General features: G+C 48.4%; 1 protein-coding gene across 6 annotated transcripts in view; it reads right to left on the bottom strand.

Moving 5' to 3' along the window:
* Positions 1 to 23,304, bottom strand: part of MARK2 (microtubule affinity regulating kinase 2) — a 462,018-nt gene that overhangs the window by 151,542 nt on the left and 287,172 nt on the right. For all 6 annotated transcript variants that reach the window (XM_029614697.1, XM_029614694.1, XM_029614695.1 and 3 more), the window contains exons 10-13: positions 19,703 to 19,802; positions 18,996 to 19,108; positions 2,023 to 2,152; positions 1,418 to 1,596 (exon numbers count right to left, since the gene is read on the bottom strand). In XM_029614697.1, coding sequence (XP_029470557.1) covers positions 1,418 to 1,596; positions 2,023 to 2,152; positions 18,996 to 19,108; positions 19,703 to 19,802 — 522 coding nt within the window. The remainder of the gene's footprint in view (positions 1 to 1,417; positions 1,597 to 2,022; positions 2,153 to 18,995; positions 19,109 to 19,702; positions 19,803 to 23,304) is intronic.

Here is a 23,304-nt window from a genome sequence, read left to right as displayed (position 1 = left end):
GGGAGAGACGTCCGCTCAGCATTTTGTCTTGTTGGTTTTCGTTTAATTATTCACAGTTCTTTTTTGCTATTTTCTGCTTTGATATAGATATATACTGAGGAACTGCAGGGGGCACTGGGGGTTATAATGCAGTGTCAGCGAAGCTTTTCTCTGTCTCCATCTGCTGGCAGGGGGGGAATGAACTCAGGAATCTGGACTGATCTGTGGTACTACAGGAACAAAAATTAGCAGGTAAGAACCAATTTTCCTATACACTACATTTATCGGTTCACCTTTATCCACATGTTTATTAACCCTTTCAAAAAAATGAAGCTGATTTGTGAGACAAGATTTCCCTTGGGTAAATCCAACTTTGTGGAGTGTTTCCCGCAAAAGAGCACGAGCTCCAGAACCACGAGACAGTAGCTCCGTGGGAAAAAAAAGAAAGGCTGAAGTGAGACCCCGTGTGGATAGTGGCATGCTGGGCATGCTCAGTGTGCCAGTCACCGTTTCTAGAAATTCTGACAGAAGTTTTCTCTTCCGGGCTCCATCTGATGATGTCACCCACATGTGAGAACTACCATCCTGCTTGTCCTAGGAGAAAGACCACTCTCCTTCCACGTGGCCTCCTGCATACACATCAATGCATGCACTGACGTACTCATGCAATTCCATGCTCAAATTTAGGCTGCTGGCTTGCGTACACACAGACGCATATGTGCACGCCTGCTGTAAGACCCAACCACCCTGTGTGTACGTGCACTTCAGCGAGCGGGAAAAAACCACCCACTGTGGCCTAAGCATGCTTGGCTGCAGCCTAGCCATCCACCATACAGCCGACTGACAGGGCCTGCAATGCGGGGCCTAGAAGCAAATGCTGCTCTAGCCACCCAGCTGTGCCGCCTCGACTCTCCACTAACTCCCCACAGTTGTGAGTTGGGAGGGGTTAATGGTGAGGGAGAGAAATGTCCTGGTGAGGAAGGGGGGGGGGCTATCACTTTCCTCCTTTTCTCTTTATTACCTGAGCTCATTCCTTCCACGGCTGGAAACACATTTGGGTCGGCGGCTAAAGGGAGAGGGGGCACAAGCCTTCACTGCCAAGGTCTCCCTTGCCCTCCAACACTTTTTTTGTTTTTTTAAGCCTAAGCCTAGCCAGGAATTGAGGCACAACTGCTCAACTGAGGGAGACCAGCCTAGTGTTACCTCAGGAGCAAAACCTCTTCTTTTAAAACACAGGCAATCCCCACTAGAGAGATGCATGTCCACCATCTGCTAGAGACACTGGCAGGCTAATGTTGGGGCAGGGCTATATAACAGTGATGTTAGTGAGTCAGTTTTCTCCATCTGCTCGAGGGAGTGCATATTCCACCGGTGTGGACTGGCCTGCCTGAGAGCAGATGAAGCAGGGTTGCTCTGAGGGGAAAAGACTGAAATTTACCGTGGAAGGTGTGGGGGTGCCCCTCTTCCGGTCCAGTCCAGAAAGAGGGCTTGCTGGGACTTTGGCAGTACTGCTGGATTTGCGGCTGGATTCTCGCTCCTCATCAGGGCGCTTATTCTCTGCGTTGTTGGTCTGCGTTTTCTTGGAATAGGAATTAGAGGTTGGGATGTTTGGGCCCGCTACAAAAAGAGAAATAGACACAAACTCAATCTTTCGGCTACTGAACTCACACTTATCCCAGCTAAAAGGCATGAAGTGGATTGAGAGCACTGCTGAGCAGAAACCTGTGACTGCATCACAATCCATGATTTCTGCAAAAAGCCCGAACAGATCCCACAAATTGGATTTCATACCACCAGGCAAATCCCTTATTTAAACCACGCAGACTGTCCAGGCTTTTCCTCGAAGTCCTGACTATGTCAGGAAGCGACCACATGTAGTTTAACATGGTATTCTAGGCACAGTCTTAGAACTATTCATGCTGCAGAGGAAAAAGTGGCCAGGGCTCACAAGATTTCCCCGTTAAGCCACAGCAAACCCAGCTCTCCACCAATTACCATTTGCATCCTCCCAATGCTGTAGTTTCCAAGAGCCACATTACTCACCCTGGTCACTGAACCTTCTCTTGGGGTTTGCTGACACACTGCGCTGTACCTTGTGCGACGGGGAGGGAGCTGAGCTGTTTGTCAGGTCTTGTGCAGGTCTCTGTTTTATGGTGATACTGTCACTATCCAGCTGAAAGGCGAGAGAGAAGTGAGTGTGGCTGCAAGGTCACCCATAGAGTGAACCACATGGACCTTCTGTATCCACAGACTGTTGCTTACACTTATTGCTCAGATCCAAGACCCAGCCCTCCAATGCTGTGCCATGCCTGTACCTGTTTTCAGCAACCTTTACCCAGGAGCGTAGAAGGAAGCAGAGGAGGTGGCACGTCATGCCTGCCAGGAAACCACCCCCCCATCACTACCCAGAGTTTCCGAAGGAGCAAGCCAGCATCTGCAGTCCTGGCCCTCATCAACATCAAGGGGTCAACACTTCAACAACAGTCTGCTGCAGGTGGAAGGTCACTGCTGAAGGGACAAGTCAAAGAAGCTTGCCAATTTGTGACCCACCAGTGAGTCATAATTTGTTAAATGTGCTCTTTAAGCGACTTGTTCAAATGGTGCAATGTGTTTCTTCACACCCGAATGTATTGGGTTTCACTGTTTGGGTCACATTATTGGCCAATACTTGTAAATAAGGGGGAAGAGGAAGGTATGAGCATTTTTCTACAAAGAACCCCCCCCCCCCCCGACAAAGAATGGCTTCTTTTTTAATTAGTTCCACAATCCAGTCCATCTTTTAGCTCTCCAAATGGAATGGAGAAATTACTTACCTGATAATTTTGTTTTCCTTAGTGTAGACAGATGGACTCAGGACCAATGGGTTATGCTCCCCTGCCAGCAGATGGAGACAGTTTTCAAAGCTGACATCACCCTACATACATCCCTGAGTGACTTCAGCCCTTCAGTATTCTCAGCAAAAGCCACTGTGGACATACTATAGAAAAAGGAAAATTGGTTCTAACCTACTAATTTTTTCGTTCCTCTAGTACCACGGATCAGTCCAGACAGTTGGTTGAGCCTCCTGTCCAGCAGATGGAGACAGAAAAACTGATCCTATATCAGGACAGTGCCACCCCTGCATCCCTTCAGTATATATGTTATCAAAGCAGAAAAACAGATGGTGAACCAATATAAGATCAAGCAAGTAAACAACTGTAACTTTCAAATTGAAAACCAGGAAATTTAAACATGTAGTAAGAACGCTCTTACATAGCTAGCAATATAGCAGATACTTCTGGTACCGCATAGCTCATATAGTAAGAAGACATTTCCAAAAAACCTGTAAATGCGAACTTTGAGCGGACGGATGAAGAATACTAGTCAGGGAGGGAGTCTGGACTGATCCGTTCTTCGCATTTCTCACTGGCGTCTAGAGATGTGATTCGGAACTGAAATCCGAACCGATTCTGGTTCCGATTCACATCTCTACTGGCGTCTGCTTCGTTGTGTGTCGGGGTTGTGGGGTGTGTAAGTTCTGCAACATATGCGAATAAGGAATTTGGGTTGTATTGATAGTCGTGAATTTTTGCAGAATAGAAGTCACATTTAGCTTGGAGGATAGCTTGACGATAGATGTGTAGGGTGTGTTTGTAAGCAGCTGTGAGGGGGAGGGTTGTTTGCGCCATGCCCGTTCATTGGATCTCAGGCTCTGCTTTATCTCTTTTAGATCAGCTGAGTACCAAGGTTTTTTCTTAGTTTGCGTGAGGGGTATTTCTTTGTGTACAAGAGGGCAGATCTCATTGGCTGCTGTAGTGGTGAGATTATTCCAAGAGTGAAACGCAGTGTCAGGGTTGGTGAGGTCAAGATTATTGGAAATTTTATTGAATGCTAGGGCTAGGTCCTCTGTGGAGCATGGTTTCCTGAAAGAGATGGTTTTACTATGTTTTTGTGATGCGGGAGAGGGGGAGATCATAAAGAGCATCAGCTCCATAGACGACCGCAGCTTCGAGCCGTTCCGCCTGTTCCGTCTCTGGAGACTGGAGGTCCTGGGTGCTGAGTAATCGTTGAACTCACCTGAGACTTGGCTGCTGCATGAGACTGCTAGAGACTGCCGCCCGGACACCTAAGGCCAGGACTTCAAAAATCCTCTTGAGATAGAGTTCCAACTTGCGGTCCTGAAGATCTTTTAACGCGGTTGCCTCTACAACAGGGTTGGTGGTCCGTTTAGTGACCGTGGACACAGATGTGTCAACATTGGGGATCTTGAGCATCTCGAAGCATTGGTCTGGTAGAGGATAGCGCTTGTCCATCGCTCTACCCACCCGGAGACCGGAATCGGGGGACTCCCACTCCCAAAGCAGGAGCTTCATTAGCATGGGATGGCATGGGAAAGTACATGGAGGGACCCTAAGCCCCGCCAGGACCGGGTCCACTGTCTTTGAAGCGGAGGCACTCTTGGATTCCTCAGGAGGTACCTCTATATCCAGCTCGTCCAGAAAAGGAATGAGCGGATCAAGCTCTTCCCGATGGAATAAACGCAAGACCCGTGGGTCATCCCCCTCGACGGGCGGATTAGGGAGCAGCAAGCCAGCATCCTCATCTGGGTCTGGCAGCGGAGAGGGATGAGGCAGATCAGGGGGATCTGGTATGCTTGGCACAATCCTAACCCTGACTCCCTGCGAATCCGGGGCTTGAGGGGCCTGTCCGGTGGGAACCTGAGGGACTTTCACTGGCGGGAGGGGCCCGAGGGAGGATCGTCCTGCTCTTCCGGACTGGCTAGAAGAGCAAGTTTACTTACTGTAAACGGTGTTTTCTGTAGATAGCAGATGAATTAGCCATGCTGTCTGGGTACATCTTCCGTGTCACTAGGTGGCGGAGCTCTCTAAGACTAGCAGAGTCTTTCAGTTAAGTGCTCTCTCATTATCTTCTCTGATCCACCTCCTCAGTCAGTAATAAAGCAAGTGCAGTGTATGCTGGAACTGTCCGAGGAGGCGGGCGGGTCAGCATGGCTAATTCATCTATCTACGGAAAACACTGTTTACGGTAAGCAAACTTGCTCTTTTCATGTAGATAAGCAGCTGAATTAGCCATGCTGTCTGGGATTCCCCAGCTGATGTATTGAGCATGAGAGAGTTAATTAAAGTGTAACTCAATACCAAAGTTCATGGCGGACAGGTCCTAAGAAGGCTGTATGTGAGAGGAACGTGTGCTCTTCTGTAGGATAGTCTGGCCCATTAATGAGTCATCCTTTGCCTGTCTATCCAAGCAGTAATGGGATGTGAAACCCTTTGAACCATTAGACACTTGTCATCTCTGATACTTGTCATGGAAAGTACTCTTTCTAGTAGCTTTAACTTCTGCACGACGGATTAGTGAATTACAAGCCTTAGCCCACTACCCCCTTATCTTCAATTTTACCATGACAAGGTGACTTTGCGAACTCACCCCAAATTCCTACCATGTTGCTGCTTTACAAATGTCTATGATCAGAACATCATGTAGATGAGTCATCGAGGCTGCTAGAGCACGTACTTGGTGCGCTTTCGGAGTTGTAGGTAGATTCTACGAGCATTGCTGGTAGCAGAATCAAATGCAATTGGAAATCCAGATGGATAGAGTTCTTTTCGTTTCTGGATGTCCTTGTGCATTTGGATTGAAGGAAATAAAAAGTTGAGATGGTCTGGTAGGTGAATGGGTGCTCTGCTTATAGTAGGCAAGCGCATGCTTGCAATCCAAAGTTTGGAGCTTTTTCTCATTATCATTCACATGAGGTTTTGGTTGAAAAATAGGTAAGGTTATGGTTTGGTTGATGTGGAAACTGGAAATCACCTTTGGTAGATATTTGGGGTGAGTTCGCAAAGTCACCTTGTCATGGTAAAATTGAAGATAAAGGGGGGTAGTGGGCTAAGGCTTGTAATTCACTAATCCGTCATGTAGAAGTTAAAGCTACTAGAAAGAGTACTTTCCATGACAAGTATCAGAGATGACAAGTGTCTAATGGTTCAAAGGGTGGAAGCATTAGTTGTTCAATGACAATATTAACGTCCCATGGTACCGGTGGTTTCTGTAAAGGCGGACGTAAGCGTTAAGATACCCTTCATGAATCTGGGGTTTCCGTTGAGAGGTTTGTGGTAAGCTGCTATAGCACTTAAATGGGCTCGAAGTGATGATGTTGCAAGGCCTCTCATATAGAGCAAATGGAGGTATGATAGAAGTTGTTCAGGTGAACAAGATAAAGGGTCAAGATCTCTGGTGGAACACCAGGCAGCATAGCGGTTCCATTTCCTATTGTAATTAACTCTTGTGGACTGTTTCCTAGAAGACAGTAAGATATCCTGAAGATCAGGTGAAATGTCTAGGTGTTGGTATGCGATCCATTCAATCTCCATGCCATGAGGTGTAAAGACGAGTGAAGCGGGTGAAGAAGAGTTCCCTTGTCCTGGGTGAGTAGTTGGGGGCTGCTGCCCACGGGTATGGGGGTCGCAAATTGATAGGTGCAATAGGTAGCTGTACCAGGGTTGTCTTGACCACGCTGGTGCTATTAGAATTAAATCCGCTTGGTCTTCTATGCATCTCTGGATAGTGTGGGATATGAGCGGAATCGGAGGGAACGCATAAAGGAGGTCGTGCGATCAACTCACTAGAAAATCGTCCGGGGCAAGTCGATGAGGGCTCGGGTAGACTGAACAAAAGGCTTTCAGTTTCCTATTCTCTGTTGCAAAGAGGTCTATAGTAGGGAGACCCCATACGGAGATTTTTTGAACTATTGCCTGGTCTAGTTCCCATTCGTGGGGATGAAAAATTCTGCTGAGCTTGTCTGCTCTGGAGTTTTGGATGCCGGGCAGATAAGTTGCTTGAAGAGAAATGCATCTCTGATGAGCCCATTCCAGGATCAGGTCAGTTTCTTTGCAAAGGTTCCATGAACCAGACCCTCCTTCCTTGTTTATGTAGAACATTGTTACCTGGTTGTCTGTGTGAATCATTACAATCTTCCTTCGTAAAGGTTCTTCGAAGGCTCGAAGGGCGTTCTTACTGCTTTGATTTCTAGGAGGTTTGTGTGTTGTGTCCTTTTGTATGCAGTCCATAGACCTTGAGTCGTTAAGTGATCCAGATGAGCTCCCCAACCCTTGGGGGACGCATCTGTGGTGAGTATTATCTGATGACGAAGGGGTCGAAGGGGCGAGCCCATCCATAGCATTGACGGAGTAAGCCACCACAGGAGGTCTCTTTTCATACTGTCTGTCAAGGTAATTGGAGTAGAAAGTGGATGAAGGAATTGGATCCATTGTGACTTTAGGCCCCTTTGCATCCGACATGTGTAGGCGTGTATGAGGGACAACATATATGGCTGCTGCCATGTGTCCCAGAACAGTTAGTATCTGGTGAGCTGTAGCATATGTACTGTGCAGATCTGTAGCCAGAAAGGAGAGGGCTAGAGTTCAGATGAGGGAGGAAAGCTTTGTCCTGAATTGTATCTATAAGGCGCCTATGAATTGCAGAGTCTGAGTGGGCTCCAGGTTCGACTTTTCGTAATTTATGAGAAGACCTAGGTTGTCGAGGCAAAAGATCATGAGGAGAAGATTGGATCTCAGTAGGTCTCGATTGGGTGCTACTAGAAGCCAATCGTCCAGATAAGGGAATATTTGCACCCCTGATGACGAAGGTGCGCCACCGCCACTGCGAGACATTTGGTAAATCTGGGGGCAGAAGAAAGGCCACTTGGAAGCATAGGTACCGCCAGGAACTGGGAAGCATTAGGATATGTGCATACGCATCCTTCAGATTTAGCGAACACATCCAATCCCCTGATTGAAGATAGGGAAGGATGGATTTGAGCAAAGTCATTTTGAATTTCTCCCCATAGAGATGTTTGTTGAGGGATCGCAGATCCAAGATTGGACGCAGACCTCCCGATTTCTTGGGAATTAGGAAATATTGGGAATAAAATCCCTGACGGAATCCTTCGGAAGGTAATTTCTGAATGCAATTATTGTGCAGAAGCATTTGAAGTTCTTTCAACAGAGGTTCTTTGTGAGATGTTAATTGCTTCTGTGGAACCCAATCAGGAAGGGTCGGGAGGGAGGAAAAGTGAAGGGTATAACCCTGGCGTATGATAGGAAGGACCCATTGATCCGTGGTTATTTGATTCCAGGCTGGTAGATACTTGGTTAATCTGCCTCCCACAGGAAAGGGTTGTGATGGTGGCGAAGGTAGGTTCAAAAACTGGATTGAGGCTTTGCGGGTGGAGGATCTGCCTGCTGTCATGGTGGACTGGCAGCCCTTGCACGTTGACGTGGTGCTTGAGAGTGATAGGGAGGTTGGCAAGGCTGCTGGTAGGTTTGAGGTTTATTGTATGAAAAGGGCTTAAAAGATTTAAATGTGGCCCTTCTGTAGGTTGTCGAGGACGTATAAGGATGCCTCGAGGTCGATGGCATGTGAGGAGTTGTCAAGGAAAGGACATCCGTCTTTTGTTCCTTGAGCTTAGCTATCGTTTCGGTAAATTTGTCTCCAAACAAATTTTCGGGACGACAGGGTAGATTGGCCAATTTTTCATGGACATCGTCCCATATGGCACTGGATTGCAACCATGCCAAGCGCCTCACTGCAACTGCATTTGCTGAAGATTTTGAGGAAATCTCAAATCCCTCATAAATTGATCGTAATAAGTGACGAAGACCTTCTTCAATATTATGATATTGATGAGGAAGGGTGACATTTGGTGAAGCTTGTTGCATGGACAATTTCGATGCCTGGAGATTCTCAAACAGGTATTGGGTTATGTAGAATTGATGATTCTGGATGCATGCATTCAACATCGCGGACTGGAAGTTTTTCTTTGCAAAATCGGCCAGCGACTTTTGGTCCCAGTGTGGTGGGGTATTAGCATGAATTCTTGATTTTCTGGCTTTTTGCATTGCGGATTCAACTACCACAGAATTATGAGGTAGTTGAACCGACATATGAAAGGAGGAATCTTTCATCTGGTATTTTAAGTCAATTTTCCTTGATGTAGGAGGCCTAGTCAGTGGCGTGTCCCAGGATTTTTCCATCAGAGATGTTAATACCGGGTGCTGTGGGAGGGCCACGGGTTCCGTAGGAGCGTAAAAAATCTTTAATATGCCAAGCATTTCTTGGCGGGGATCAGGAAGTCGACACGTTTCTACGTTCAAGAGTTGTCCGACTTTTTCAATAAACTGTGAATTAGTCAGGTCTTCTGGAGGCAAAGATGGTTCTGGGGAACCTCTGTCGGGTCAGAGAGGTATCCCGTAGATGAAGTATCCGCATCTGTTAAGTCGTGTGTCGGAGATGGTGGTTGAGTGAAAGGAACCTTTGGGGCTGGTCCTGGAATGACTGGCTCCACTGCAGGTTGTGGTGCGTCTGCAGGTAATGAAGGCGGAAGTTGAGATTGGTCTACTGACTGTAAAAATTGAGACAGTATGGTTGTGATTTGATTCATGGCCTGTGTAGCCAAGCCTGAAGTGGAAGGTGTCGGCTCAGGTTGAGGTGGAGTGGGACGAAGCCCCTCTTGTGGTAGCCGCCGTTTCTGTGGAGGCGGTTTCAGTGGTAGAAGTTGTGGAATATCTAAAGGTTGTTCTGGAGCCAGAGGCATTTCCGATGGAAGGGAAGTAGAAGACATCTCTTCCAGTGAAGGAGAAGTGAAAGGTGAATGAAATGGTGAAATATCCCTGCCCAGATCCCCCATTGAAGATAGCAATGCTTCCCGAGGCCTCTTATGACCAGAATGGTGCTTTTTGTGTTGACCGAGAGGTGTCTGCGACGGTTGTGCACCGACGAGCATCGTCTGTGTCTGTGGTGCGTCGGTGAGTCGAGGGTGCGTCGCAGTGGCACTCCTGCGTCGATGCGTTGGCATGATAAAGCTTCGGCGCATAATCCTCTTTGCGCCAGTACGCCGACCACTTGCCCTTGCTTCGATGAGTCGACGCATCTGTCCTCCGGGAGTGGATGCGTCGGTGAGACATGCGGCCGCGATGCCGCTGACGCATCGCCCACTCCGAGCTCCGATCCCAGCCGGGGGAGCAACTGCGGGTGTCCTGATGAAGGAGGGTCGACAGAAGAAGCCCTACCCTATGAGGGGGGCGGCTCTTTTTCGCTTTGGGCCTGGGGAGCATCGCACAGAGGCCTCAGAAGGGGCATAAGAACCTGAAGCATTTAGTTGTAGCTCCTGCATTTTTGCAGCCCACTGACGCTAGGCACGTGGGGACATGCGTCCGCAGTCTGCACAATTTAACTAGTCATGGGATGGTCCCAGACAGATATAGCACAGCCTGTGGCTATCCGTGGCTGACATAATTTTGCCGCAGGAGCAAAATTTAAAGCCAGGACGTGGCATTCTTTGTTTGCTGAAGATTTTCTGACTAAACCTTTAAGTTTAAGTAGATTTTCTTTTCTTCACAAAGTTCTCTCACAGGAGAGCAGAGCTCCGCGTGCCAACTACCACGTGGAAAAAAACTGACTGAGGAGCCTGAGGTGGATCAGAGAAGATATAAGAGGGAGCACCTAGCTGAAAGACTTTGCTAGACTTAGAGAGCTCTGCTACCTAGTTGCACGGAAGACGTATCCAGACAGCATGGCTAATTCAGCTGCTTATCTACGTGAAAAAGGATTTGTGCATCAAAAGCACAAACTCCGGGGAAAACCGGTGATGGGTCTTCCCGTGTGAGGGGAGGGGGGGAAATCAGGGTCTGGCCCTGGAGAGTCCACGGGGCTTAGATCCGGTGGCGAATCAGCAAAATCAGGCTCCCTTCCCCCCGCCAGAGCCGAATCAGCAGCAATCCCTGAAACTAAGATGGCCGCAGTTCCTGTGGTTTTTCGGGAGGACAACGGCCTGAGAAAGCAAATGTTGCTTACCTGTAACAGGTGTTCTCACAGGACAGCAAGATGTTAGTCCTCACATATGGGTGACATCATCAGGATGGAGCCCAATCACGGAAAACGTCTGTCAAAGTTTCCAGAACTTTGACTGGCCCCTACTGGGCATGCCCAGCATGGTACTAACCCTGCGGCCAGCAGGAGTCCCCCTTCAGTCTTATTTGATAGCTACAGGCAGTGCCGAAAAAATAAAACAACAAAACGTTATGAACCCAACACCTCGGGGTGGCGGGTGGGTTTCGTGAGGACTAACATCATGCTGTCCTGTGAGAATACCTGTTACAGGTAAGCAACATTTGCTTTCTCACAGGACAAGTAGGATGGTAGTCCTCACATATGGGTGAGTACCGAGCTGAGGATGTCTGAACATGCCCCAAATGTTCCCAACGGCGTGCAACAGGCACAACAACGGGTGGAATTTGGTAGAGGGCATCCTGAACCCTACCGGGCAGACGGAAGGGTGTTGGTACGTCACGTTGGAAATAGGTTACGCAGGACAGATTGGCCGAAGATGGAATCTTGTCTTCCGGCTTTGTCCAAGCAATAGTGGGCTGCGAAAGTGTGGAGGGAACTCCAGGTGGCAGCCCTGCAAATGTCAGGAAGCGGCACTGATCGTAGGTGTGCTACTGAAGTCGCCATGACCCTCACAGAGTGTGCTTTAACACGGTCTTGAAAAGGAATGCCTGCTTGCTGATAGCAAAAAGATATGCAGTCCGCCAACCAGGAGGAGAGAGTCTGCTTACCCACAGGTTGCCCTAATTTGTTGGGATGGAAAGACGAATAACTGAGTGCTTTTCCTGTGGGCAACTGTACGGTCTAGGTAAAACGCTAGAGCCCGCTTACAGTCAAGGGTATGCAGAGCCTGTTCCCCTGTGTTGGAGTGGGGCCTGGGAAAGAAGATAGGTAGTATGATGGATTGATTAATGTGAAAGTCCGAAACTACCTTAGGCAAAAACTTAGGGTGAGTGCGGAGTACCGCCCGGTCCTGCAGGAGTTTAGTGTAATGCGGATAGGTAACTAGGGCCTGTAACTCACTAACCCTGCGAGCTGAAGTGATAGCCAAAAGGAAAATCACTTTCCATGTGAGATATTTTAGGTCTCAGGAGTGAAGAGGTTCGAATGGTGGTTTCATGAGCCGCCCGAGAACCAGATTAAGGTCCCAAGAAGGGGCCAGAGGACGTAAAGGTGGCTTGATATGGAGCAAGCCTTTCAGAAAACATGTTACGAGGGGTTGTACTGATATAGGGACATCCCTGACACATTTATGGAAGGCGGCTACCGCACTGACATGCATTCTGATGGAAGAGGTCTTTAGACCTGATTCCGATAAATGCCAGAGATAGTCCAAAAACCATGGGATTGGACAGGAAAAGGGATCAAGGGATTGCGAACACCATGATGTATACCTTTTCCATTTATAGGAATAAGACTGTCTTGTGGAAGGCTTCCGTGAAGCAATCAGGACATGAGAAACTGAATCTGAAAGGTTAAGTGGTTGAAGGATTAACCTTTCAACATTCATGCCTTCAGGGACAAGGCCTGAAGATTGGGATGGCGTAGACATCCGTCTTTCTGAGTGATCAGAAGCGGGTCCGTTCCCAAGGGAATGTGCCTGCGGATGATCCTGGAGTATGGGAAACCACACTTAGCGTGGCTAGTGAGGTGCTATCAGGATCATGGTTTCCTTGTCCTGACGGAGCTTCACGAGAGTCTTCGAGAGAAGAGGAAGTGGAGGGAATGCATAAAGCAGACTGGTTGCCCACGAGAGGGAGAATGTATTTCTGGGCTGAAAGCGCTCGCTCCGAACGAGGGAGCAGTAATTGTCCACTTTGTGGTTCTGAGGGGACGCAAAGAGGTCTATTTGGGGATAACCCCATTGCTGGAAGATGGAGTTCGCTACCGAGGGGTTGAGAGGCCACTCGTGCAGTTGGAAGACGCGACTCAGCTTGTCTGCTAGAACATTGTCCACTCCCGGCAAGTAGGTGGCCCTGAGGTACATCGAGTGGGAGAGCGCTTCCGCCCAAATCTGCGCAGCTTCCTGACACAGAAGGAAGGAGCCTGTGCCTCCCTGCTTGTTGATGTACCATATGGCCACCTGGTTGTCTGTCAATCAGGATGATGTGATTTGATAGGTAATCCTGAAAAGCTCTGAGAGCATATTGCATTGCTTGAAGCTCCAGGAAATTTATCTGGTGTTTGGCTTCCTCTGGAGACCACGATCCTTGTGTCTGCAGATCGTTCACAATGGCTCCCCACCCGAGGTTGGAAGCGTCGGTGGTGAGAATGAGTTGAGGATCTGGTAGTTGAAAGGGCAGTCCCTGGAGAAGATTGTTCTGATCTTTCCACCAGGCGAGAGACAGATGGAGTGCGTCGGTGATGTGGACAATAGTCGACAGAGGCTGAGTAGCTTGAATCCATTGTGACCTCAGAGTCCAATGCATGAGCCTCATGGCCAGGCAGGCCATTGGTGTGAGATGGACTGAGGATGCCATGTGTCCGAGAAGGACAAGGAATTGCCGAGCTGTTGCTGTATGCTGAGACTGCAACTGGTGAGCGAGGGACACGAGGGTTTGCACTCGTTGTTGAGGTAGAAAGGCCTTTGCCTGTAAGGTGTCCAAGTGTGCCCCAATGAACGACAAGGTTTGAGATGGGACTAAATAGGATTTCTCATAATTGATGAGAAATCCTAGAGAAATTAGAGTGTGTAGGGTCAAATCCAGGGACGACTGAGCGGCTTGCTGGGTTGGGGCCCTGATTAACCAATTGTCTAGATAGGGGTAGATGTGAACACCTTCTTTCCTGAGAAAAGCTGCGACAACTACGAGACATTTGGTAGAGACTCGTAGTGCCGGATGCTAGGCCGAATGGAAGCACTCTGTATTGATAGTGCTTTGGGCCTACTAAAAACCTGAGATACTTGCGATGAGCTGGAGCTATTGCAATGTGGGTGTATGCATCCTGGAGGTCCAGAGAGCAGAGCCGAGCCAGTCTCCTCTTTGTAGAAGAGGTAGAAGCGAGCCCAAGGTTACCATCTTGAACTTTTCCCGCCTGAGGTACTTGAGGGCACGAAGGTCCAGGATTGGACGAAGCCCCCGGATTTTTTGGGGATCAAAAAGTACCGGGAATAGAACCCTAGGCCTTGTTGCGAAAGAGGGACGGGTTCTATTGCTCTTAACTGGAGAAGGGAAACCTCCTGCTCCAGAAGGACAGAGTGGTCGGTTACTCTCCACGCTTGTAGAGGTGGTGAGTCCAGAAGAGCAAGAAAGTTTAGGTGGTAACCCTGAGCAATGATTGCTAGCACCCATTGGTCGGTTGTGTTTGATTGCCACATGCCGTGAAAGTGGCACAATCGACCTCCCACTGGTATGCTTGGCAGAGGAATCAGGCTGCTGCTCTCCAAGTGAAAGTCAAAAAACTGAAGCAGGCCCTGGCTGGGGAGCTGCTTGTGGCTTTTGCTTCCGGGGCTGGCGAGGCTGAGATTTCTGATAAGGCCTCATAACTCGGAACCTTGCTGGTGGAGGATAGTACTTCCTTGGACGGAAGAATGACTTCTTAGAGTCCTTCTTGAAGGGCTGTCTAGAAGGGAAGTCAGAAGGTATCGATGAGAGCTGTTTGAGGGTCTCATGATGGTCCTTTAATTCAGCCACTATTTGCTGAATCTGTTCACCGAACAGATTATCTCCTATACAGGGCAGGTCAGAGAGCCTGTCTTGTACTTCTGGGCGAAGGTCAGAAGACTTGAGCCAGGCCCAGCGCCTTGCCAAAATGGCAGTTGCAGAAACTCTAGTGGAGGTGTCGAAGATATCATAAGCTGTTCTTATCTCATGCTTTCCTGCCTCAAACCCCTTGTTGACAAGGCTTTGAAGATGTTCTTGGAATTGGTCAGGCAGGGTTTCAGAGAAGTCCTGTATTTGTTTGAAAATGACCCTGTTGAATTGGGTCATGTTCAGCTGGTAAGAAGCAATTCTGGAGATGAGCATGGCCCCTTGGAACACTCGTCGACCAATATTGTCTAGGAACTTGTGTTCCTTAACAGGAGGGGGTAGAGGAGTGAGGCTTCGTCCTTTTTGCTTTCTTTTGAGCTGATTCTACCACAACTGAGTGGTGGTCGAGCTGAGATTTATGAAAGCCAGGGGCTGACTGTACTAAATAGGTAGTGTCAGCCTTTCTGTGTACTGGGGCAATGGATCCAGGATTTTCCCAGTTCTTTTTGAGGAGGTAAAGAAGAACTTGATGAATGGGAATAGAAGTGATCACTTTAGGGGCATCCAGGAACTGGAGAAGCTCCATCATCTGGTGCCTATCATCTTGTTCCGTCTGAAGCTGAAAAGGGACCAACTCAGACATTTCCTTCACAAAATTATTGAAAGAAAGGTCCTCTGGAGAAGAACACTTTCTACTTTCAGTAGGAGAGGGAGGTGAAGGTAAGTCATCGGTGTCTGTGGAAGTATCATCACCCCAAGTGTCATAAGGATCAGCAGGCTGACCTGTAGGACGAGGAAGGGGTTGGATACCCGAAGGCCCCGGCTGAGGCTCCGAGAAAATCGAAGGAATCACCGGGGGCACCGGTGCCGGCATCGATGGTGCCGATGTGCGTATCACCCCCGATGAATGAATCGGTGGCGAGGGACGACATGGCATCGATGGCTGAGGCAATACCCCCGAATGAGGAATGCGGAATGGTGTTTCTCCTCCCGATGAAGCTGTCATTGGGGAGCGCACCGGAGCCATCGGAGACCCGGGAATCACCGGTGGAAGGGCAGTCATGAGTGCCTCCATCCGGGATAGCAGCGGTGCCAGCGCTGCTGGAATTGGGTCGGTGATCAGTTCCACTCTTGGTGCCGGAGGAACCTGGAGTCGTTGCATTGCTTTGTCGATGGCCTCCTGGACCAGCCAGTCCAGTTCTTCCCAGAGACCTAGGGCAATCAGCCCCGGCTCTGTGACGGAAGAGGGAGGCTGAGGCACAGTCGGAGGGACCACCTTTACAGGCGGAATCGCGACTCCCAAACCCCGATTGGGTGAGGGTGGCCTCGATGGCCCGGTCGCAGGAATGGTCGGTGCCATTCCTGGACGGGGCTTCTTCGATGGTGGCTCGGACGGTGGCGAGGTCGATGATTTTGCTCCCTCGACGGTCCGAGACTTACGATGCCGATGTTTCTCCCTACGATCCCCTCGTCCCGTCAGCCAACCAATTCCGGAGCCATAATTGTCTTCTTGCCGCCACTGCAGCGGCGACACCCCTGGATGAGGTGCACACAAGGTCTGCGGTAGCATCGTTGAGGAAGGAGACCGCAGGCTCCATTGCTTCTCCGGGCGTGGTTGCATCTCTGGCGAGGATCAAACAGAAACATGCTACTAATGCGCAGCAGGAAGCAATTTGTAGCATCATTGCTGATACATCAAAGGACTGCTTAAGGATGGCTTCCAGCCTTCTATCCCGGGCATCCTTCAGTGCTGCTCCTCCCTCCACTGGGATCATAGTGCGTTTTGAGACTGCACAGATCATAGCATCCACTTTGGGGAAATGTAGAAGTTCCTTAGCCATGGGTTCCAGCGGGTATAGGGCTTCTAGAGCCCTCCCCCCTTTGAAAGTGGCCTCTGGAGCATTCCATTCCAGGACAATCAGTTCCTTAATGGGCTCCAACATAGGGAAATAGCATGAGGCCTTACGGAGGTACACCAGCATGGGATTCTTTTTTGGTTCTGCTGCGGACTCCGTGCCTGGAAGATCCAGTGTCTTCATAGTCTGGGACACTAGGGTTGGTAACTTGTCCTTGTGGAAGAATCAGAGCATGGTCCGGTATGGCACCATCCCTGGGGGAATTTCTCCTTCTTCCAGGGTGTCTGTTTCGTCCTCTGAGGTATCTGGATCCCCAGAGAAGCTCTTGGTTAGGAGAGGCATGTCTCGAGAAGCCCGGGAGGTGCCAGGAAGGACTTGTGCTTCCGGATGGGTTTGAGTCAGGTGGGCAGCAGGGGCTGGTTGTGCCTGGACAAAGGTTCACAGCCCTTTGAAAAATTCCACCCAGCAGAAGGTTCCTGGATCCATGTTGATCCCAGGAGGGGTTGTAGTGGTAGCTTTGGAGGAATTTTCCTGCGGGGACGCAGAGTTGGAAATACTTAGATCCGGGATGCCATCATCCGTGGTACTGGATCCCTTCTCCTGGCTGAAGAGGTTCTTGATTTGGTTCTCCCTGGTTCTGTTCGCACTGTTGGCACAGGATGGATTCCGATCCAGGCTGTGCGGCTCGTAAGTGGCAGGCTGGGCAGAGGAAGGGTCCCTTGGCTTTCTTGGATGGCGGTGCCATTATTTGTGCACGTATAGGGCTTAGGAACTCGCCCGTGCGTGGAATTATGTGCACAGATGCGCTTAGTTGTGAGTGTTGGATGTGCAGAAGTTATGCGCACGAAGTGCGCACAAGTTGTGTGTGCGGGCAATGGAGTTTGTGCGCGCGGCACAGTTAAGCGCCCAGTTGTGTGCATCGCTGTGCGCACAACCCAAATGTGCGCGCCGCTGTGTGCTCAAACCGTAGTTAAGCGCTTAAGTTAGGCATTTCGGGTCTCCGGCCAATGGTACATTGGTCGGATGGGGAAAATGGCGCAGACGACCCCGAAGGCAAGATGGCAACCCCCTCGGAGGGTCTCCACGTGTGTGGACCCTTGCACCGAATTGGGGCCTGCCCCAAGGAAAGCTGCTCAACCCGATTTAAACCTTGGAGGAGGGAGGACGGTACAGCTGTTCGAGCTTTGGAGACCGGAGACTTAGAAGTAAAGGTTTCTACCTTACCTGGTCTCGGCACTTACCGGTCGTGTGCTGGGTGGTCTCCAGCTGCTTGGGGAGAGGGGAATACCTTCACCGCTGCACTCAAATCTGCACCCGCTGCCTTTCAGCCACCCTGGGGCTAAGTCCACGCTGGGAATCAGCCGGCAGACTAAGACTCACCTCTGAGAGATATCGAAAATCACCTCAGGAAAGTCTCGACTGGGGGAGGGACCGGTAGGTTTCACCGCAGAAGAAACCTAAGCAGGACTCTTCGTAAACTATTCTCGTTTGGGATAGTGTCCACATCTGCTATGGAGACTGAGAAATATTGAAGAGCTAAGCATGCTGCACGGGTATATGTAGGCTGACATCAGCTTTGAAATCTGACTCAGTCTCCCATCTGCTATCAGGAGAGCGCAATACCCATTGGTCCTGAGCCCATCTGGCTACACGCTAGGAAACTTCTTTTTTTAAGAGGCTGATTTTGAAAGGTTTTCAGTTCCAGATGGTACAGAATGCCACAGCCAGAGTTCTTTCCAGTATTAAGTTTCAAGTATTTCCATAATTTTACCTTTTTTTTTTTTTTGTTGAGCTGGTTTGGGATGAGGTACAGTTTTTATACTTGTGTTTCAGTCATTTTGACTATTTGGGGTTTGGTTCAAATCCAATGATATTATTCTGATTTTAGTATGTGTTGAAAGTTGAAGGTCCTAAATATGAATATCCTGGAGGAGAGGAAGTGCAGGGGAGATATGATACAGACCTTCAGATACCTGAAAGGTTTTAATGATGCACAAACAAACCTTTTCCATTGGAAAGAAATCAGTAGAACTAGGGGTCATGAAATGAAACTCCAGAGAGGATGACTCATAACCAACATCAGGAAATATTTCTTCCGTGAGAGGGTGGTGGATACCTGGAATGCCCTTCCAGAGGAGATGGTGAAGACAAAAACAGTGAAAGATTTCAAAGGGGCATAGATAAACACTGTGGACCCTAAAGGCTAGAGGATGGAAATGAAGTAGAGTGCTTGGGGGTAACTTGCTGGTATGGCAGTTACTACCCTTACCCAATCAACCTGAAACTTTTGATGTAACTCCAACATTGCTCGCTGCTTCAATGGCAAGAGGTGATGGGTAATTGGACTCAAACAGCAGATACTACCATAAGCTTGCTGAGCAGACTGGATGGACCGTTTGGTCCTTTTCTGCTGTTATTTCTATGTTTATGGTTTTTTGTTGTACTTGTATTTAAGGTAATTTATCAATTTCTATATTTTGTTGATTGTTTTGTTTTTGTTTGTAATTTTAATTCTTCTGCACCTTGCTTTGAGCTTTTGGAGTCATAAATGGGATACATAATACATAAATCCATACATACATACCTCTGAGTTCTTGTACCCTAGCAGCAGATATGTGGCCATGACCTCATTATATTTCTGGCCGACTAGCGACTCCTGGATCTCTTCACGAGTGTAACCCATGGAGACCATCAAATCTGCAGAGGGAGGCAGAGAGACCAGAGGTTTGTGTTATCCATGCCTTGATAAGGCAGAGAACAGGAGACCATTCCAATCCTAGAGCTCTACGATGCCAGCATTCACTGTCCAAATGTCACCACAGTGCTCGTTCCTGATGAGAGTTTGTAAAAGTGAACACATTGTCCTTCGTAGGAGATGCTGGCCATGAGTAGATACCCTCAGTCTCCTGCTGTTAAAACTATCGTGCTGCAAGGCAACTCCTGACTTGCATCACAGATGCATTGGCTTCTAACAAAGCGGGAAATAGAGATGCAATAGAAGAGGCAGGGAGGAAACAGGGAGGTGAAGTTATCTACATTTCTTAAAAAAAAAAAAAATTGTGGCCCTATCAGCGTCACTGATCAGATTACAGGTTATAATGTCCTCTGCTTCCTTTCACACTCCCAGCAGTAGGTGGAAAGAAATGGAAGGGAAAAAGAGGTAGGGATTCTCAGGGAATGTGATGAGAAGAGCAGCAAGCTTCCTAAAACTTGGAGAAATGGAGGAGAGGGAGGGACAATGTGATCAGAACAGGACATGGTGGCAGGGGGGAATCTGGCAGATCACCTCACCTGTTCTCCTGGGGTCTTTGTAATCTGGAACCGGCTCCACATAGGGCTTCAGCTCATCATCCTCATGACCTACATTCATCCAACGGTCTCGCATGATTTGCTGGTGGGGGTAAAAACCAGAAGAGATGAGAAAATCACAGAAGTCTCCTGCATACTATACTGGGCCAGGGTCCTGCCTGGGAAAGAAAGGTAGCAAAAGTGACTCTTGCAGTCCCAGTGAAGGAAGGCAGAGGGCTTTTATTTCTGGAAGGCATACAACAAGGTAGGTCAGATTCTATGGGATTTCACAGAAACTCCGGATTCTTGTTTGGCTTCACTACATAGTGCCCATGCAGAGTCCATGCTTTGTGAGACTGTGATTGGAAACAGTAGCCATGCCCCTTAGATGATACATTGCCCACTGCTCTTCCAGACCAAGGGCCTTTAAACCTGCCTGTAGATGCCATCGGGACAGCTGCAATAGAGACCCAGGCGCTGCTTTCTTTCTGCAGTGGCAACTAGCCCAACACTTTGAGGCTGCTGTTGAATGAGACTAATCAGAAGTGGTAGCCCTACTCCCACTGCCATGCAATGCCCATTGCTCTGCCCACTTATAGAGCTGAGGGCCTTTAAGCTGGTGCTTAGATGCCACTGGGAGTGAGCACAAGTGGGGGAGGGGGAGGATGGTCACTTTAATGGATCAGAGGGTAGGGGGAGATCAGCTTATTTTGGGTGTAATACGGCAGGGAAGGTATATTGGGGGAAGAATAATTATAAGAGGGAGGGAACAGTATGGTTGTGGCAGGATAGGTCCGGAAGTAGGGGATAATAAAGATTGAATGGAGTGGTTTTCTGGTCAGTGTTGGCTCTGTTATGAATAAATTATTTTTCTTTTATAATACGTTAGATTCCGAGAAGCCAGATTTGTTGTTTATTACTGAACCTTGGTAATCAGTAGGGGGTGGGATAGCAATGTTGCTTACCTATAATAGGGATTCTCTGTGGGCAGGAGAACAAAATCAGCCACATAAATGTCATCAACGGTACTGCTAAGGAGAAGTAAACTCTTACAGCTCTTGAAGACTAAATGTCTTTTGTACAAGCACAGGAGTTCCTGTGCTGCTGTTGCTGCACAAGATCCTTCAACTTCAGGAGGCGGGTTAGTTTGGCCTGTGGCTTTGTGCTGCTGTCCATGGAGAACCCCCTTACAGGCAAGCAACATTGCTTTCTCCATGGACAAGCAGCACAAACAGCCACTCAAGTAGGGACTCCTTAGCTAATGGCTGCAAAAATCATTGTTCCTTTTTCTGTGGTCCATAATATATGAAAAGTTGAAGCAGTTAACCAAACAAAATTTGAAGAAGCCTGCTCAAATTTGCTATCAGTTTGGGATTGTTTTGAGCAGTAGTGTTTTGTAAAAGTGTGAACAGATGACCCTGAAGCTGCTTTACAGATGTCCTGAACTGAGACTTGTCCGAAATGCACAACTGATGCAGCAGTAGCTCTTAACAGGTGTGTTCTCTCTGTGGAAGAGGGATCTTGGACTTTGAATAGCAGAAGGAAATACAATGTCATGAGGACAATGTCCATTTCTTTATCCATGATAATTAGTAGCATATGACAGGAACAACTGGGTAGATTTTCTTACTACTATAGACAAAAAATGTGGATGTGTTCTCAAAATAACTATTGTAAGTGTAAAGTAGGTATATTACAAATGTTTGATGCTCACTTATTCTTCTTGCTGATGTTATGGCTATGATAAAATGAAATTTCCATTTAACTTTTATGGTTGCTCAGGGTTCAAAGGGAGATCTTGAAAGCTGCACAAGAACTTTTAAATCCCATTGGGCATACAGTGTTTTAAATGGTGGTGTGAAATGAAACAAACCTTTTATAAGTTTAGATACTAAAGGCACTAGAGATATAGAGACTCTTTTCACATATTGATAAGCAGCAATTGAACTTAAATTAATTCTTACCAAGTTTGACTTCAATCCTGAATTGGATAGATGGCAAAAGTTTCGAAGTAAGGAAGATATAATAGCATGTGAAAGGATCTTGACTTTAGAACACCAAGGGGTAGATTTTAAAAGGTGCGCGTGGGAGTAGATTTGTTTGCGCAACCTGGCGCGAACAAATCTGCTACCGCGCGCATGTTATAAAATACAGGGTCGGCGAGCGCAAGGCTGCGCAAAATCGGCAGCCTGCACGCGCGGAGCAGCCTCGGAGGTAACTTTCCTTTTGGCCTCCCCCACTTTCCCCTCCCTTCCCCTATTTAACCCAACCCCCAACCCTAACTAATTCCCCCCCCCCCCCCACCTTTATTTTACAAGTTACGCCTGCAGGCTGCTGAGGCGCCATGTTCCGGTCTGGGGGCTGGTTTGGAGGCTGCAGCCACGCCCCCAGATTGCACCTGGGCCAGAACCATGCCCCCAGCCCCCCCCCCCCCCCCGATGATGCACCCACTGCGACATGCGCCCGCCCCCCCCCCGGAAAGCCCCGGGACTTACGCGCGTCCCGGGGCTCGGCGCACGCAGGGGGTGGAAGGGGCAGCTTTTCGGGGGTTACGCGCATAACCCTTTGAAAATCTGCCCCCAAATGTTTTCCTTTTACATTACAAGATTGTCTCATGACTTTTCTTTTTTTTTTTTTTTGTTTACAATTTTTATTGGTGATCATATCACAAAGTACAACGAACAATCTACAACTCCATGAACATACACATCACCATGAGGTTTCCATTTATCCCCCTTTGGAATCCCCATCCCTCCCATACAGGCAAATCAGAAAACCAATGTAGGCAAAAAGTAACAGCAGAAGCCCATCGTACCAAAAACCTAAACAATAAAGTCCATGAAACAGTAATAGTACTCATAATTCGTCCGAGGTGTGTGCGTCTTGTGCAATCCCTGCACGGCTTATGCCAAAGAGCTATGAATCCCAAGTTTGTCTCCAGCAGAGATAGGAGTCCCAAGTCTTATGGAATTTCTCCATCCGTTTATGCTTGTCAGCTGTGATGCGATACATGGTGCAAAGGTGATCAATCCGATGTAGTACTGATGCAAACGTTGGTCCCTTGCCATCCTTCCATGCCCGTGCGATTTCCATCCGCATAGCAGTACACACTTGGGTACAAAACTCCGATGTTGAAGATAGTTCGCCATCCGGAGGAGTATTTAACAAGGCTCCTGCAATTGAAAGGCTCACTGACCTTTCCAAAACAGTCGTTAGCCACTGCTCCAACTTCTGCCATAGTGGTTTAACACAATCCCCCTCCCACCACATGTGCAGAAAAGTCCCTCGGGTCCGGCATCCCCTCCAGCATAATCCCTCATAGTGAGGTAGCATTTTACTCAATCGGTCCGGGGTGATATACCATCGGTACAGTAATTTATACCCATTCTCTATCACTGTCGAGGAGACAGAGGCTTTGCTTATATTGAGATATATCTGTTCCCACTCACTCTCATCTAGCTGTCTACCAAGATCACCATGCCAGGCCTTAATGTGAGCGGATGTCTCCACCCGTTTAGTATTTAAAAGTTTGTAGATTTTAGAGAGCAAACCTGTGTGTTTATGCGGATCCGAACAATATCCCTCAAAAAGGGTCTTCCCAACCC

The sequence above is a fragment of the Rhinatrema bivittatum genome, chromosome 8 (genome assembly GCF_901001135.1).
Source record: "Rhinatrema bivittatum chromosome 8, aRhiBiv1.1, whole genome shotgun sequence".
NCBI lineage: Eukaryota > Metazoa > Chordata > Amphibia > Gymnophiona > Rhinatrematidae > Rhinatrema > Rhinatrema bivittatum.
This window is presented reverse-complemented; position numbering and strand designations above follow the sequence as displayed.